Raw genomic sequence first — 16774 nt, 5'->3', positions numbered from 1 at the left:
GAAAACGTGGAAGTGAGGCGTCTGCTGTCACCATTTGCCGAGCGGCCCCAGGACAGTCCCGTTACCTTTCTGCAGCCTCCAGACCTGCCTGGATATAGTTGCTACAGAGCACCCTAAAGAGCAGACGGACGGCGGGTGTCACAGCTGAGTGTCAGAAGGAAAGGCTAATTTAAAGAAGTTGGAAGCGTGCCGATAAAAGGCAGCCATTTTCAGAGTTGTATCACGTTCTCGTCTTTGTAACTCCTACCAGGTAGCCTTCGGGTTGCTCAGAAGTGCCTTCTGACACGGCCTGTCCCAAGACGGGAATCTCTTCAAACGCAGTGTGACCCTGTGCCTTCCTACTCCAAGTGTGTTCCCCCGAGAAGCAGCCTTGGCATCACCGGGGAAAGGCAGGCTCTCAGGCCCCACCCTGGACCTGCGGCATCGGGACCTGCATCGCAACAGGTGATGTGTGTGCATGGTGACCTGGGACAGGCAACGCTTTCTAGGGGGAAAACAAAACAAAACAAAAAACAACCAGCCTTGGTCTGAGAATTATCCATGGGCCCCAGGCTCTGTTCAACCAGTGCCTGAGGGATCAAAGGCAAATCATTTCTCTGCACCTTACTCTTCCCATCTCTAAAATCGGTATCCCTCCTCTATCCCTCTTTGCTTATCTAATAGTAAAAGAGGGGAAGATAGTGACCTTGTTTTCAAATAGTCAAATTTGTAAGCAAGTTTCAAGAGGGCGTGCAAAGTGTATGTAAAAGTTGAAACGACAAATATTCTTCGGCAATGACAATTTAATTTTACTGCTTAGAGAATGAGCAGATTTTCCAGCTGGGGGTGGGGAGGGGACACCGGTCCTGCTTCACTTCTGTCTCCTTCCATGTACCCTGCTGTACCTGGATGTAAGAAATTCTCCAAAAGGTACTTTGAGCAAAGACCCTCAAGGAGACAATTCAATTTCCAAATGTAAATTCCAACAACATAGAGAGGGGCCACTATTGCTTCCAGTCCCCTGGTGAGAAGCGAGGTTTTCTATGAAATGAGATTGCCTTTGACATTGTTGCTGTTCCCAAGAAGGGTATTTTCAATGTGAAAAGAAGCTGTTTCTATTGGGAAAGGATTTGTTCATGTAAAGTTGAAAGTTTGCGCTTGTTATGCATGAGTTCAAGGAAGACAGGAATGATGTAGAAAGGCATGAATGTTCAATGTCATGTGGTTTTGAAGGGCTTGTCTCTGAGCGTGAGATTCCTGCCACACGTGAGCACACGTGGGACCCACTAGTGTCTCTCCCCATCCCCATCCCCTGCCCCTTACATGTCCCCCTGCTGCTGGCACACGCGTCCACGCATTACAGCCCTGAGTCTGCTGGATTCAGAGTCGATTTCAGGTAGAATGGCAGATTCAGATTCTAGATGTTTTGCTGGTACAAAAATTATGATGGTCAAACATTGGCTTTCTATAGGCAATAATATAAGCAGGTGAAATGACTCTAGGAAAAAAAAACCCACTCACCACATGATAATAAAGATTTTATTTGATTTTCATGATTGGACATCCAAAAATACATTGATAGGACAGAGACTTCCTTGTAGCATTAAAACGAAATTGTGAGCATTCAGCCCTTAATTCCACTGAGTACTTTATCCCCCAGAACCCTGTGTGGTATTTAGATGACACAGAATCAAATGATCTGGAACCATGACTTGTGCTCGATTAAAGGGGGTCCTGAGTGAACACACTTTTGCAGTCTGAACCGTGATATTCTTGCTGGGTTGATCGTCATCTCATCCACAAAAAGATTTATAACAAAGGCCAGTTGTTATTCTGCGATACTATTAATCAGCCACGTACTGAGGGACCTTGGCAGATTATGAAGGGGATAAGCCTGTGATTGCCCTGTGCCCTGGGCAGGCGCCTGCCTGTATTCTAGCTTCATTTCTGAGGCTGGTGAACTCCGTGACCCTAAGAGGCACCTATCCTTCCTGGGCTTTGGTTTCGTCATTTATACAATGGGTAGGAGTAGACTGTCGATTAAATCCCAAATTTTACCATTTAAAGGACAACAGAGTCTTCTCCTTTATGAGGGGCGGAGAGTGTCCAGGCTCCTTCCAGCTCTAAGTTTCTGCCGGTCGACCTCCCAGGGGCAGGCACGCAGGTGGCGAGGCAGACTCTTCTAAGCAGGACACCCTCGCGTCCCTGAACACGTTCCTACATCTCCACTGACCAAAGACATCGTCCATGCAAGTCATTCTAACATACAGTTTAGCCCTTTGGTGCAGAGGCTAAGGCAGGACAGTGGCTGAAGATACTATGGAACCCTTTTCTGAGCTCAAAGCAGCAATGCATCTCTCCTATTGGATGCTACCGCCAGTCAGCAGGGTGTGTTTTAATTATTATTTTAATTTCGTGTTGGCAGAAAGGCACTGTCAGATAGTGCCCTTCAAGGGAAACTCTTACTTTGGGGGGGCTGTTGGAATCTCTGTACTCCTGGCTCAGTGCTTCCCAGCACATACAAGGCACATATTGGTTCCCCCAAACTACTCCTTACAGTACTATAGCCTCCCATGTGAGGGATCCAAGACACGCTTCCCGGGAGTGTCCGCGCCCCTGGAGAAGCATGAGCCAGCCCTGAAGGGCAGGTCCAAGCTGGCAGAAGCCATCCTATTGGGAACAGATGCGAGCTCAGTCTTATTGTCACAGTTCATCGGTACGCAGATCTAGGGAAAGGCTGACATAGAAACCTCACACACCTACCCGATTTGACCTTCCCTGAATATCAACTCTCTACTATCAAGAATTACTTGTTGGTAAAAATATTCCTTACGTATTTCGGATAGCGTTTTTTTTTTTTTTCTTTTTCTTGTGGCAACGTCCCATAGTTTGCTCAGGGTCACAGCAATAAGGTTCTCATATTGAACATTCCTCTCTTTATAAGTTGAAATAACAATGCTAAAGGTCTAGTAAGCAATAGAATTTAAAGTTTAAAATGCCCATATCCGTGGTATGGAGAATCCAGAGTTTCATGTCTGACTTCTGAAATGTGATCCTAAATCTTTAATTCTGGGCCATAACTACAACATTAGTTACAGAAAAATCGAACTTTCAAAAAAACCCCAACCAATCCCCAACCCCAAGAGTACCGAATAATGTTTGCAGAGATAAATTTCGTGTCTTTAAATAAGTACTATAAATAACAAACAATCTTTAATAAAAGAAGAGAGAGGCAAGGATAGAGAACAGTGATTAGGAGCCCATCAAATCAGGCCATTTCACATCTGGGTTACATTCATAAAACGTGTATTGTAACCCCTAGGAAATTATCATCCACAGTTGATTGCGCTTGGTCTTTTTCTATCGTATTTTTTCTGAAAGTTGCATGTTGCTCATCTGTTTTCATATAAATCTAAAATGTGGTATTTATCCCATATGTACATGTGGTAAAGTGATCAAGAAAAATATTTTCAGTACTAAACACCCCATTTTAAAAGAAACCCTGAACGTAGTAAGTTCATGCTAATTGGGAACTCTACAAAGGGGTTAAAACATTACCCGTTTCAAGTAGGGTGGCCATTATAAATGTTACCCAAATAAAAGCCAGAAACAGGAAGCCAAAAAGCAGGTCCCTACGGCAGGCATGTGTCTTAAATGATATCATTTGTCAAGTTTCCAGCGTCTTGTGGTGGGGAACACAAAAAGAAGGTCTGTGTTGTACTGAGGACATTACATCCTCATTAGCTGGAATGTTCCTTAAGTACATAACGCAGGATTTTCATTTTAATAAGCAGCAGCTACTTGTCACTGCACTTTCATTAGATAAATACTGAATGTAATACTAATGACCATTTACAGAGGCTCTATCCTACTCTTGAGAAACTCCATTCAGATGAAATCATATAGTAACAATGTATAGAGCCTATCAAACAAAACTTCCGTGTCATTTCTTTGTGAACTACTCCCTAAAAAAAAAAATTTTTTTTAAATGCTGACAATATTTACTAGCAGGAGTCATCATCAAAGAGACCCGGAATCACACCATTGGTTTTTTTTTTTTTTTTTTGCATGCAAAACAAATGTGAAGGAATAGCATTTGCTTTTTTAGAAGTCACAATGGAATGGCAAAGAATAGCTTCTCAAAGTCAAACCCCTCCATCTGCCCAGCCAGAGCCCTCAAGGCTGAGGTGCAGAGAAGGCCACCCTGAGAACCGAGAAATAATTCATCCACCATGATCGCTCAGCCCCAGCCCTGTCTCTAAAACAAAGACTGACAATTGCCCTGAATTATGGATGTACTTTTTGTGATATGTAATACAGTTCAGAAGAAAGGTGTTGAGAGCATTGCACCATTTCACCTCCCATTAGAGGCTGGTCCTGAACGATAATCCAAGAAGATGAAACTGATACTGAACTATGACCCTCAATTTACAAATCATTTTTCAGAATAAGAAAAAAAAGTTTAAACATATTTTTGGCATTATCTGAATGGGCGGAATCTTTCATGCTTGTTTTCTAAGAATAAATGAAAACAGCATGCACTGGAGTTCCTGAGTTTGGGGAAAGCGAGCATGAGGTTTTCACATTATATTTTATTTTAAACCTGGGTGTTTGAAAAAAAAATTTTTTTTTATGTCGCCGAATTTAGTATATTCCTTCAAAACATCATAAATTTCTATTCTGTAGCTTAAGGGATCCATCCGTTAAAATGTTGGTCTTTCATCTTTATTACCCTCCCATTAACATGAAAGAAACCGGGACGCACTTCAGTTTCGAGGAAGCAATTTAGTTGGCAGTGTCCTTGCTCCTGGAGTCTCGACGAAGGGAGAAAGTGCATTATGGTTTAGACTTCACACATCTATCTGCATGGGCAGCAACCGATACTACGTGAAATTTCATCATCTTCTTGGATAGGATGATTTGATTACCATGTTCGCCCATTACCAGTCCCTTCCTGTGCACTTCCGTTCCTAAAACCTGTCCCCTCCCCTGTGTGTGTTTGTGTATCTGAAAGCCAGGCAGCGTCTCCTTCCCTTTGGCCAGAGCTGTTAGGTCTGAGAGGGGCAGATTAATAACCGAGCACCACGGTGGGCCAACCTCTCTTGTACCCCGCATAGTAACCCGGTGCCGTGAGGAGGACGCAAAGAGCCTCGCGTCAGGCTGCTACCCTTCATCATAACTCAGAAGCGTCACAGCAGCAATAGCCTCCGGTGCTATTTGTCTTTAGTGCAGTTGCGACACTTCGGCATGATCCATAATTTGGCGGCTATTTACCGTGACATCTCCCTTCAGTGCAGCCCTAACATTCAGTGAAGCCATTATTTGGTCCCATTTACCATATAAATTGTATTGTTGTGCGTGCATGCTAGCAGCTACATTAGGTACCTGAAAATGAGTAAATCTTGTAAAAGAGATACTAACAGCTATTCAGCAGTAGGATCTCCTCGCTCCTCAGATGGGAGGAAAGAAAAATTAAATATGGTCGCCAAGTTTCCCGGAGCATCTTTAATTGCGTTCACATTTATTTAGCATTTAGAGACACCGAAAACCCAGGGCTTTGAAAAATAATCCGGTGGGCTTTGCCTTCAATTAGAAAGGTACTATGGGATTTCCAACTTCGCGACGAGAGCTGGAGCCTTCTTTGGCAAGCTGAAGGTGAGGAGGCGGGCAGCTGGGCTGCGAGAAGGCTCGTGACGTTGCTCTCACGTGTGACATGGGCAGTGGGCACTAGTAACGAGGCGCAGCTCGTTCCCACAGAACGCGTGGGCAAATAAAATGGGGACACAGGGACAGCGCGCTCTGCCACACACTATTCTGTTTCCGAGATCAGAGATAAAACACACCGTGTCCGAAAGTCTGAAACACGAAGCGAATGTCTGATTATTTTAGATTGCGTCAGTCCCTCCTCTGCACTGTGCTGTCTGATACATCCTACTTCAGGCCTAGGAAGGATGCTATTATTACTCTCTGGCCCTATGCCTAGGGAGTGCTTTCCCTTTGTTATGCAGACTCTCCCCATGGATGCAGCACATCCTCTCTCCCCCTTCCCAGGCAGGTACTAAGTTTTTAAAGCTTGCCCCCAACCTCTGTAGTATCCATTTCCAAAGCCTGCCTTTGTCTTAACAGTTTTCAACACCAATTTGCTTCTTAAGGGCAGAGAGAAACTTCCAGTTCCACACAGGCCTCACTGGGGTAACTGGGCATAAAGCATTAAATAATAGACACTTTTTAAAAAGAGGTCTTCGTTCACATAGTCATTTTTCTATTGACCTAACAAAAATCAAAGTTCTGGGAGAATTCCTCCAAGTTTCTAGTTAGAGAGTTGGTGATTTATAGAAAAGGAAGGGCCATTTCCTGGGAATATGGACTCTGAAAATATATGGCTGCTTTTCTGCTATATCTCTCATTTATTAACTGCTCGTTAGTGTACGACCAAACTCTCCCAAAGCAAAGAATTTGTGGACTATTTTCAAGACCGATTTTAAAATCTCATCAAGCTGAAGACATACTGATTTGATCAGATCTTGCATCAGGAATTAATTTAATTCTCTGGAACAATAAAATCTGGAATGAGACTGTCCATGACCAAAGAATCGAATATAACGGTTTTACCTCTGAGCCGTTGAGAGAAGTTTCTATTAGCATTTTTTTCAAGGGAGGGGCAACCACCCCCCCCAAAAAAAAATTAAAAAAAAAAAAAAAGAGAGAAACTTATTAACACCTGACTTTTGTTTTAAGAAATATTATACCCCTTAACCAACTACAAATAACTTGATTCGAGTAATTCTGAGGAATAAAGTGCCCATTTTTATCTCCTTTGATTTATGTCATTGTTCTGTTTTTACAGCTTACTGCTGACAGAGCGAGATAATTCAACTACAATTTTTCCAGTGTTTTTTCCCATGTACATATAATCAACAGCCCGGAATACAGACTCCAGGCCAATAAACCTGCCCTCTGCAGACCGGTCTCCAAGGTCCACCTTGCAGACCAGGTCTCCACCTGCATACATCTTAAGCAAGTGGTCCATGGCTGCTTGATACTTAGAAAGGGAATGGTTCAAGAAGAAGCCCCGGACACTGGCAGATTTCTTCAGCAGTTTGGCTGGTAATGTCCCTGCTTTCACAGGAGAAAGGCCAGTAGGAGTTTGGTAGCCAGACACGAACCCAATGACTATCAAGCGCCCCTTGATAGCCAAGGCATCTACGGCCAAGTCGAACATGGCGCCCCCGACGGACTCATATATCACATCCACACCTGCGGGGTACTCCTGCTTCAGGACAGTGCTGACGGGCTCGGTCGTATAGTTGATGGGACGATCACAACCTATGGATTTCAGAAAAGCAGACTTTTCATCGGAAGAGCACGTGCCAATGACATGGCACTTGGCCTTCTTTGCAAGCTGCACGGCAAACTGGCCTGTCCCCCCAGCTGCTGCCGTCACCAAAACTTTTGTCCCTTCCGACAGTCCTCCGAGCTCGTTCAGGCTGATGTATGCAGTGGTGGCACTTACCGGCAGGGTGACATACTGGGGCCGCAGAGAGGCCACGGGAGCTGCAGCACCAGCTGGCACCACGGTGTACTCAGCAAAGGAGCCGGGGGCCATGTAGGCCACAGCCTGGCCCACGGTGTACCTGGCACTGGCCGACAGGCCTAAGGCTACCACCTCTCCCACACCTTCGAAACCTACGTCAAAGGGGGTCTTGACTGAAGGGTCATATCGGCCCGCGGAATAGTTGATGTCAGATGCATTGACACCGACAAATCTAGAAGAAAGCAAACAAACAAATACATTAAGGTGTTCTCTTCGTCAAGGCCTTGATATTCCACTTAGAAAAATTCCTCTAATTCCAATGACTGTGGATGGGTGGCTAAGCCATCTATCCTGGTAGGATTCCAAAAGGATAAAAAATAAGTCAGTCCTGATACTCAGTTGAAAAGAGAAATTAAACAAGTATTTGGTATATTTTATTTTTTAAAGCAGGTTAGGGTCATTTCATACCACTTTAAGCATCAAGTTATTTATTTCACATGCTATTTATTTTCCTCCCCTTTCTTTCAAAAGGAGAAATAAAGCATTAAAAAAAAAAAAGTCAGGAAGCCCTCTTATATACAAACTCCACTGGAGCTATGAGTTGAAAATTAATTGGCCTCTTAACAAAGATGTTAAAAAACAACAGTGAGATAAAATATATTCAAAGAAATAGACTTGCATTGATTCTGGCAACAATTTAACACTTCGAATAATAACAGTAATGACAATGATATTATTGAAGATTGACGCAGTGTGCAAGGTCATCAGTTGTTACACGTTACTGCGGGGTTGTTTAAAACACTGTTAGAGTGTCTGCAGCAAATTTTCTTTCTGATGTAACTATGTCCAGCATGAAAATATGCATTTTGATTAATTGAACAAAAATTGTCTCATAAGGGTAGGGAGTTTTATGGAACATTCAATATCTTACAGTCCTTTTCAGATGAAAAGGAAAGCAAATCGTCACTATATTTTTCCTCAACAAGAGGCAGAGACATAACTTGATTAATACCAGATGATTATTTTCACTTTGGTATCCAGAGTCAATTTAATTGCGAGGTTGGTATTTTTACCAGCTTTTTTTCATCTCAGTATACCTCATAACAAAAATATCCTGATGCCTAAGGAAAAAAAAAAGCCGTCTACTAAAAAATGTCAGGAGGTGGCTTAGACACATAATGGAGGACCCTAAAAATGTCATTTCCACCTGTAATGAAATGAAAAAGATGGTGGTGTCTGGTGGCACGAGGAAAGCTGGTAAGTAGGTCATTTTAAAATAATTCACTTTTAATTTAACTTAATAAACCAAAACTGCCCTGTGCACGGATCCACTTCCACCATATTATAGATAACACTTTGCGCTTATAAAGGCTCCCTTATGATTATGCCCTGTATATCTACAATACTGAAAGCTCTCTACATACTGTAGAAAGAAGAAAGCAGGAAACCATTTCTTTGGGGCATGTCAAGCTGCGTTCAGAAGTTAGCACACCACACAGCCTCAAGAACACACTACAGAATTCCACAGCCAAGGATGATAATGCAGTAATGAAAAGTGCGAAAAATGATTTTTTGCTGGTTTTTCATTTGGGATTTAATACCAAGATGCTTACATTCTGTTTTGGGGCCAGGGGGCCCCCTGCTATCTTCCCTTTAAATTTACATAATTCTCAAGGTTGGGTCTTTTTAGAAAGGACCAGCTTCCTCAGAGCGCGCCTCCGGACTTCACAGAAGGCCGCCAGGGCAGAGCCCAGCTGGAGCGTCTCGGCCTCCCGCGCCCCTGCTGTAGGCGGTAAAGCCAAGTCCAGGGAGGGGTCTGCGGAATGGAAGCGAAGGCGGCGGTTTGCTCCAGAGGTGGGAGACTGAGGCCCCACCGCCAGCTCCGGTCTCTGGGCCCACAATTAACCCTTCCCGTGCCCCTCTCCCCTCCTGTCTCAGTCCCCACTGGAGAGGCCCTCTCCTGCGGGGCAACCGCCAAGCCTTGGAGGTGGGACACCCTGTGGCGGCTGGCCCCTGGGGTTCTCCCCACCGCTAAGGAGAGCGCCTTGCAGGGGAGGGGGGACGGGCTGCTGGAGGAAAACGCTCCCCCACTCTCCCTCTGTGGTTTGCCACTTCCCCGGGAGAGGTGACAAGACCAAGCAGGGCACACATGGGAGAAAAGTGGAGGGGAGAGGGCACAAGCGCCAAAGGGGGGAGCGACGGCCAAGTCGAGGTGGGAGTGGGCTCTGCCGGGAGCTGGGGTGCCTGCGGTGACCAGCGGCAGCTTAAGTTGACCTCGGCGCGCCCCGTCCAGGTTGCAGACAGCTCTGCGTCTCCCCTGCGGCACCCTTGGCGCGCCCCTGCCAGCCTGCGGGGCGCCAGAAGTCCTTCTGGACCTGCGTCCCCTCGGAAGTGCCCGGCCTCGGCGGCCTGCCTACCCTCCCGTCCCGGCCTCCCCGCCGCCACTACTGCGAGGCTCTGTCAGTGCCTCTGACTCCCGGAGCGGGCTGCGGCCCGGCCGAGCCGGCAGGCGATGGGGCGCAGGGGCCGCCGCCCAGGCCTGCGACCGTGACCTCGGCCTCCCTGGGCCGGGCGGGGGTCCGGTGGGCAAGCGTAGTCAGCGCAGGCCGCGGAGCTCGGGCCCAGGGGCGGTCAAGCTCTTGGTGGTGGTGGGGGGGGGGTCCGGAGCACAGGGCGCGCTGGAGCGCCGTGGCCCCAGGATTGCGGCCTGGGGCGGCCGGACCTTGACCTTGGCCTCCGATGCACCCCCGTTTTTCGTGTCTCCTCCTCCCCCATCCCCTCGTCCTGCCGCCTTCTAAATTGCCTGCGTCGTAGGTAAGAGTCTCGGGCTGGTGGCCACAACCCACCACTACTCCACTCGGCGCACCTCACCCACTGCCGGGTCTCTGGGCCCCGGGAGCGGCCCTCGCCCCCGCCTCCCCCGGACCCCCGCTTTGATGCCGCGCGGCCGCCGCAGCAGGTGGGGATCCGCCGCTGCCCGCACGCGCCTTCATCCTCCCGTGGGCTGTGGGAAGGGCTGCGTGAGGCTCGGGAGCCCGCGCCTTGCGCTCCTCCAGAAACAAGTTCAAGAGCAGCGCACACAGTGGGAAAGGGGGCCCGGGTCGGGGAGCAGGGGACAGGAAGGGCGAGCGAGGGAGAAAAAGAAAGGAAAGACACGCTTGGTAGAATGAGTGCATTTCGAGACTCTCCTTGTACCCTCTTTAATTTAAAATATATGCTCTGAATAAGTGCAGGGTTCTAGCCATCCGACTGGATAATCCACTCGGAAGCCTAAAATCGAGGAACCCCAGGAGAAAGAATGGGACCGGTGCCGGCTTTCCCCAAATATATACCCTTCGAGAGGCGTCGGTTTATTTATATAAAAAAGTGCTGAAGCCCTTCGTCATGTTTATTATGAAACAGGCAGTCTTGCAGAGGGAGGGAAACGCTTGCTTTGAACAAAAACAAAACGTGAAGTCCAGAGTCTTCAATATTGGGAGACAGACAAAGTCGTCCAGATCAGATTTTCTTAAAAAGAAAGAAAGAAGGGAGGGAGGAAAGAGAAGAAATAAGAGAAAAGAAAAGAAGAGAAAAGATTAAAGAAAAGAAAGAAAAATAAATAAAAGAAAACCTCGGCCTGGAGAGTCAGCAGAAATGCTGTTACCCTCCCGTGAGCAACAAACCGTTTATCAAAAACGCCTTCCCCATCCCCCACCCGCTCTTTGCCATTCCTACAAACTCTTTGCTCCATTATCTTACACTTGAGCAGAAAATCGTTAGAAAGATTTGGAAACGAAATAATATGTCACTATCCTTCGAAAAAAAAGCTAAAAATAGCAGGCAAGCTGACTTAACTGGAGAGTGTCTTTCTTCCTTCTCTTCCTGAGGGCTGGGCATTGGGAGGGGATGTGAAGTTGTCCTCGGATGTATGAAAAGTGAGAAGTGGATAAAGGAACATCAATTACACGTTCTGCGGGGATTTTAAGCGCCCCTCTCACACTTTTCCTAAATGGGATAAACTTGATTATCCTAAATCCACGTCGGGCTTAAAGGACTTCCCTCTCTGTGAATGAAGAATTTGTATTTTCTGTTGAGATGGGATGAGATGTGCAAATATCCAACTGAAAGGAAAAGTCAGGCAGTGCACAGTTAAAATCCCCAAACACCTTTCCGAACAAGTGAATGTATGCTTATGCCATTCATTCCAGAGCAGATTTTTATTATGATAAAAATGAAAAGCGCCTGCATAAAATTTTTATGCAATTAACACTGTTCTGGAGGAGATTTGGTCTAGGATTAAAATGAACTAACCTGCAGTAAACAGACCTGCAGTTTGCTCTTAAAAAAAAAAAAAAAGCCTCTTCCCCTGACACTATTTGCCAAATATAAAGGATCTCCTTACAATTTGGGGATAGGAGCAGATTTTCTACAGAGTAGGGAAAGGGGATGCAAAGATTTCATTTCCTCTCAACGTGCAGAAAAATGGTTCCATTCTCTTTGTGATGCGGGCTTCAATGTAGAAGTTAGAGGTCAAGTCATACACATAAGCATACTGTTTGTGTTAAAGGGACTCTTGGCATATGTGGAGGGAAAAGACAGGCATGGATCCCAAAGCAATCCAAACCGATGAGCTCCAAACATGGGAGAGCTGGCGCTCCAGAATCCTGACCACCCAATTCAGGGACCCTCCCTGGTGACCCGGCGCAGGGGGCGCCCGGGCACTGGCAGGGAAGAAGGCGAGGGGTGATGGTGAGCAAGCGGGGGAGAGGAGCCAGAGGAAGGGAGGACAACCTGAGGACTTGATGCACTTCACAGGTAGAGATGCCGGCTGGCCCGGGGAGCGGGCGGGAGCAGCCTCCACGGAGAGCTGGCGGGTGGCCCCACTAAACCGCAGCTGGTTGTGCTCTAACTTCACACCTTTTTCTGCCTGCTCTGCTCAGTCACCCCCTCCCCACTTCACACCCGGTATCTAAAGGGGATTTTATTCAAGCAGTGGTGTTTTTACATCAGTGCTCACAGTCAGTAGTGTATTTGGTCACCAACATTACAAGAAAAGAAAACAGCCCGTGTAAAACTTTTTGCTTGTTAAAGTCTGAGCTTTTCAGCCTGCTTCTCATCTCAACTTCTAGCAAATCACTCGTGTGACTTGTATGTTCTGCGTGTTCCTTCTTTTTAACTTGGTAGGATGCAAGTCCTTATCTCAACAGCTTTAGCGCTTTATCCCATAATGAAGAAATCCTCTGCAGCCCTGTTTCCACCCACGAAAACTTTTAGGACACACACATCCACCTTTAAGGCACTCTCTGCACCCCGCCCGGAGCCAGCTTCCACTCAGCCCCACCCTTGGCTCCCTCAAATTTGTTTCCAACAGGTTTCCAAAAGTTTTATATCATGACCAGAATTACTCAATTTTGCAGTCTTTGGAAGGCTGATATGAATCTCTAAAATAAACGGATTAAACGCTGCATCAAGCCACTTGCGTAGGGTACACTTTGCCTTTCACGCCTTGCAGGGGACTTACAGTACTTTCCAAGAAACAATTTACAATATAGTTACACTCAGAACTCACTCCTTCCTTCAATCGGAGGAGACATGCAACACTGTAACCCCTCGGATGCCCCTGAGCAGGCGGGCGAATCCTGCTCTAACATAGGGGATCGAGGAATGGGGAACGCCCAGCCTGCAAGTCAGGCAGCTAGGGGACCCAGCGAACAGAGACCAGAGGGCATGGCTCCCACAGAATGAGGTCCCTTTCCTTCCCGCGCTGCACCAGTTACTGAAGATTAGTGAGCTGTAAACACATTAAGGTAGGGAGTGTGGAGGTGGAGGAGACGGTCATAAGGTAGGGCAACCCACCCGAATGCCACCCAAAGGTCTGCAAAACGCGCAGGGAAAGGCAGCCGTGCCACCACCCCGGCCCTGACCCAGCCGCCCCGGACGCGCCACGCGCCGGTCGGTAGGCTCTGGGGCACAGACAACAGCCATACAGCACTGACAACACGCAGACGACACCGGCGAGGTGCACACCAACACACCCAACGACAGGCTCCGCCATTGCGAGGCGGCTGCCAACCTGGAGCGCACAGGAAAAGCCAGCCGGGACCTCGGCCTCTTTCCTCCAAAGCACGTTACCTAAACGTCGCAGTTTGTGTCCAGCCCGTTCCTAGTTCACACTAAAGATTATGGGAACGCAGGAATCGTGGGTGCGCGCGGGTGGGCCGGGCGGGGAGCCTCCCCTTCTGGGTCCCGTCGGTTTTATTTCGGGAGCGGGAGGGGGGGGGGGGAGGGCTGGGGGAGGGGAGGGGAATCCCAAATTAAAATAACCCTCAGTTATGAGGACGTTCGGTGGCATCGGATATTCACACCAGCAACCGTCACATTACATTCGCCTTCGCCAGATGGCGGCGGGTTCAACTTCCCGGGATCTCGCAAAGTCAGGCTGTGCGCCCGAGCGCTCGCCGGAGTGCGGGGACGCAGGCGGGCCCGGGACAGCCGGGAAGCGGCGCAGCGCGGGCCGGGGCCCGGTCAGGGCGGGGGGGGGGGGGAGGGGCGCGCGCGCGCGCCGGGCTCACCGGTTCCGGACGAGGAGGTCTCCGTCCCCGGGGAGTGGCACCGGGCAGTCCCGGCGCAGGGTGACGGCCTCGCGGAAGTTGGGGCTCAGCTGGGTCACCACCAGCTTCTGCATGGCGCGGGGGATGTCGGAGCCCTGGAAGTCCAGGAAGTGGCGGGCGTACGACATGTCCACGATGGCTCGGGCCCCGGCGGGCGCCAGCCGCAGCATGGCCCGCGCCTCTGCCCGCTTTCTGCGCCGCCGCGGGCTGGGGTCGAGCCCAGCCCGGGCCGCTCGGCTCGGCTTGGCTCCCAGCGGGCGGGCGGAGCAGGCGGGTCCGCCCCTCCTCCGGCCCGCGTGCTCCCCTCAACTCCCCCCACTTCCCCACAAGGACTGGCTCCCGCTCCCCCCTCCCCCCCCGCCGCGCGCAGCGCCGGCAGTCCGCACAGCCCCCGCGGTTCCCGGACGCGCCACCCCCGGGGTCCCGGCCTGGGGATCGCTGCCACCCCGGCCGCTGCTCCTTTAATCTTTTTGTTTTGGTTTGAATCTGCTCGGCGCAGACTGGCCAAGGATCCTCTCCGCCCTCCCCCTTTCTCCCGGCGTCCGGGAGGCACCGGATATCCCCACCCTCCCCTCGCTCTAAAAGCCGGATTTGACTCTTCTAAAAGGGTGAGGGGGGCGGCGAGGGGAGCCGCGCGTCCCGCGATCGCCGCGGCCCCGAGCCGGCGGCAGCCCCGGGCGTCCTCGGAGCGGCGCGGCGCCCGGCGGCCGGCACAGGCACCTCCCCTTCCCGTGCGAAGCGTTCACTTCCTTGCAAGGTGGTACGAATCAACCCCGAGCGCGGCCGGGGCGGCGGGGCACGGCCGGGGGCCCCCGAGCCGCGCGGGGAGCCCCCGCCACCAGTGCACGCGCACAAGCACCGAACGCGGGGCGGGGGCGCCCAGAGCACTATGCGCCCCAGACTCCTGGCCCCCCATTCCCGGAACGCCTCGCCCGCGCCTTCTGCCCTCAGCTTGTCTGTCCCAAGCAAGTTGCACGAACTAAGCCATTTTATGTATTTTGGCCTAGATATCGTGTGTTTCCATGAATGTTTTAAGTAGCCTCTACAAGACTGTTGCAGGTTTCCCATTGGGAAAGAACACATATATCGGAGAATAGAGGGCCAAATTCTCAGAGCACATAAGCATTTAAACTTCTAGGTGGGGATGCCGAAGGACTTAATTGAACTGGAGACATTGCAATTATGTATGAAGACCTCATTTTATTAACCCAGCTAGAAAGATCTGCCGTTCCTTCATGTCAGTTTTCTCCCTAATTGTCTATATTGACCAAGTAATCAATTCACTTTTCATAGGAGGGCCAGATTAAATATTTTCCACATTTTTGTATGATGAGCGGAGCCCATTTTAAAATGTTTATTAAAGGTATCCATTTTAATTTTAAAAAACCGTCTTGTTTTACACTTACCTAGGATTACCAAAATTAAAAAAGCCACACAGTGCCCCTCCCCAATCAAACCTAACCCCCAAACTAAGACTGCAAAAGTGACCCAGGTATTTTTATCTCAAATGTCGGATGTTCTCATCCAAGGCTAGTTTCTGTTCCACGTGGGTGCGTGTGTATGAATGTTCAAGGGGGTGGGGGGTGACTTAGAGGTTTAAAAATCTGCAGAAACTAGTGTCTACTTAACTTGGCTTATAACACATGGGTTTTACCCGGTATCAGCCACTGGATTATAATAACAAACCCCTCAATGTCTTTCTTCAATGTGCAATCGTTTATGTTATGCTGTATTAAGATTTCTTTTTTGTGTCATATTGTTTAGCTTCGGAAAGAAAAAAAAGAAAACAAAGCAATTAAAAAGATTGACAGGTATGGTTTGTGAGAGACCTATTTGTAATTGTCAGGGTGACGTTGGCGAGAGGAGGAGGAGTAAAAGCTGAAGCAGGAAAAGCAGCTCGATGTGTCTGTCTATCAGTTGAGACTGTCTGAAAGCTCTGCGATCCGAATGTGTGTTATATTTCACTGAAAAGAGAAGAGAGCGAGAGTGCATCTCCCTCTCTCCCAGGAGTTTGGGGGGGGACAGTCCACGCTCATCTCGCCCACCCAGTGAATGTCCGCTCTTCGCCCCTCTGCACACACTCTCCGGGTTGTTGTTGGCTTTTTTTTGGGGGGGGGGGGTGCTTTTTGTGTATTTTTCAAAATTTTTTCTGTCGCAAGATCAAGACCGGCCAAAAATCCATGATCAAAATGTGTTTGCATTAGATTTCGCAGAGGAAGAAACGGCGATCCTGGCGGCAAAGCCCCGCGGTGAGCGCGGGGCAGCAAGTGGCGCTCCGGCGGGGTGACACTGTTTGATGTGTGACTGTTTGGAAGGTGGAGCAGCGCCTGACATCTCCCCCCGGCGCATGTATGTACGGGGGCTTCACTCCTCTGTCTTGTTTGCTTTCTTCCTCTTAGACTAAGTGCGGGAGGAAAAAGGACAGCCTGGATCGGCCTCGCTGGCGCACAATGAGAAAGCTGCGACCCGCGTACTAAAACCACTCGCCGCGACCCCTGAGCAGCGAGGAGAGAGGGGGAGAGAAAGTTGTGCTCGGAGACTCTCGGCTCGCGGAGGAAGGCGCAGGGGAGCGCCCGGAGCGGCGCCCGAGCAGCGCCCGCCACAGCAGCGCGGCGGCGGGAGGCGGCAGCATGGAGCGCGGGCCGCGGGCCGGCCCTCCGAGCGCCCGCCG

At 49.3% G+C, this 16774-nt stretch overlaps 1 protein-coding gene across 1 annotated transcript; it reads right to left on the bottom strand.

Moving 5' to 3' along the window:
• Positions 1–1504: 1504 nt before the first annotated feature.
• On the bottom strand, positions 1505–14422 carry ZADH2 (zinc binding alcohol dehydrogenase domain containing 2). Its single transcript, XM_021686164.2, has 2 exons — positions 14065–14422; positions 1505–7745 (listed from the first exon to the last, which is right to left on the bottom strand). Exons 1-2 carry the CDS (start codon positions 14271–14273, stop codon positions 6821–6823), a joined length of 1134 nt encoding a protein of 377 aa, XP_021541839.2. The 5' UTR covers positions 14274–14422; the 3' UTR covers positions 1505–6820.
• Between the last annotated feature and the right edge of the window lie 2352 nt (positions 14423–16774).

Source organism: Neomonachus schauinslandi, chromosome 14 (genome assembly GCF_002201575.2).
Source record: "Neomonachus schauinslandi chromosome 14, ASM220157v2, whole genome shotgun sequence".
In the NCBI taxonomy this organism is placed as follows: domain Eukaryota; kingdom Metazoa; phylum Chordata; class Mammalia; order Carnivora; family Phocidae; genus Neomonachus; species Neomonachus schauinslandi.
This window is presented reverse-complemented; position numbering and strand designations above follow the sequence as displayed.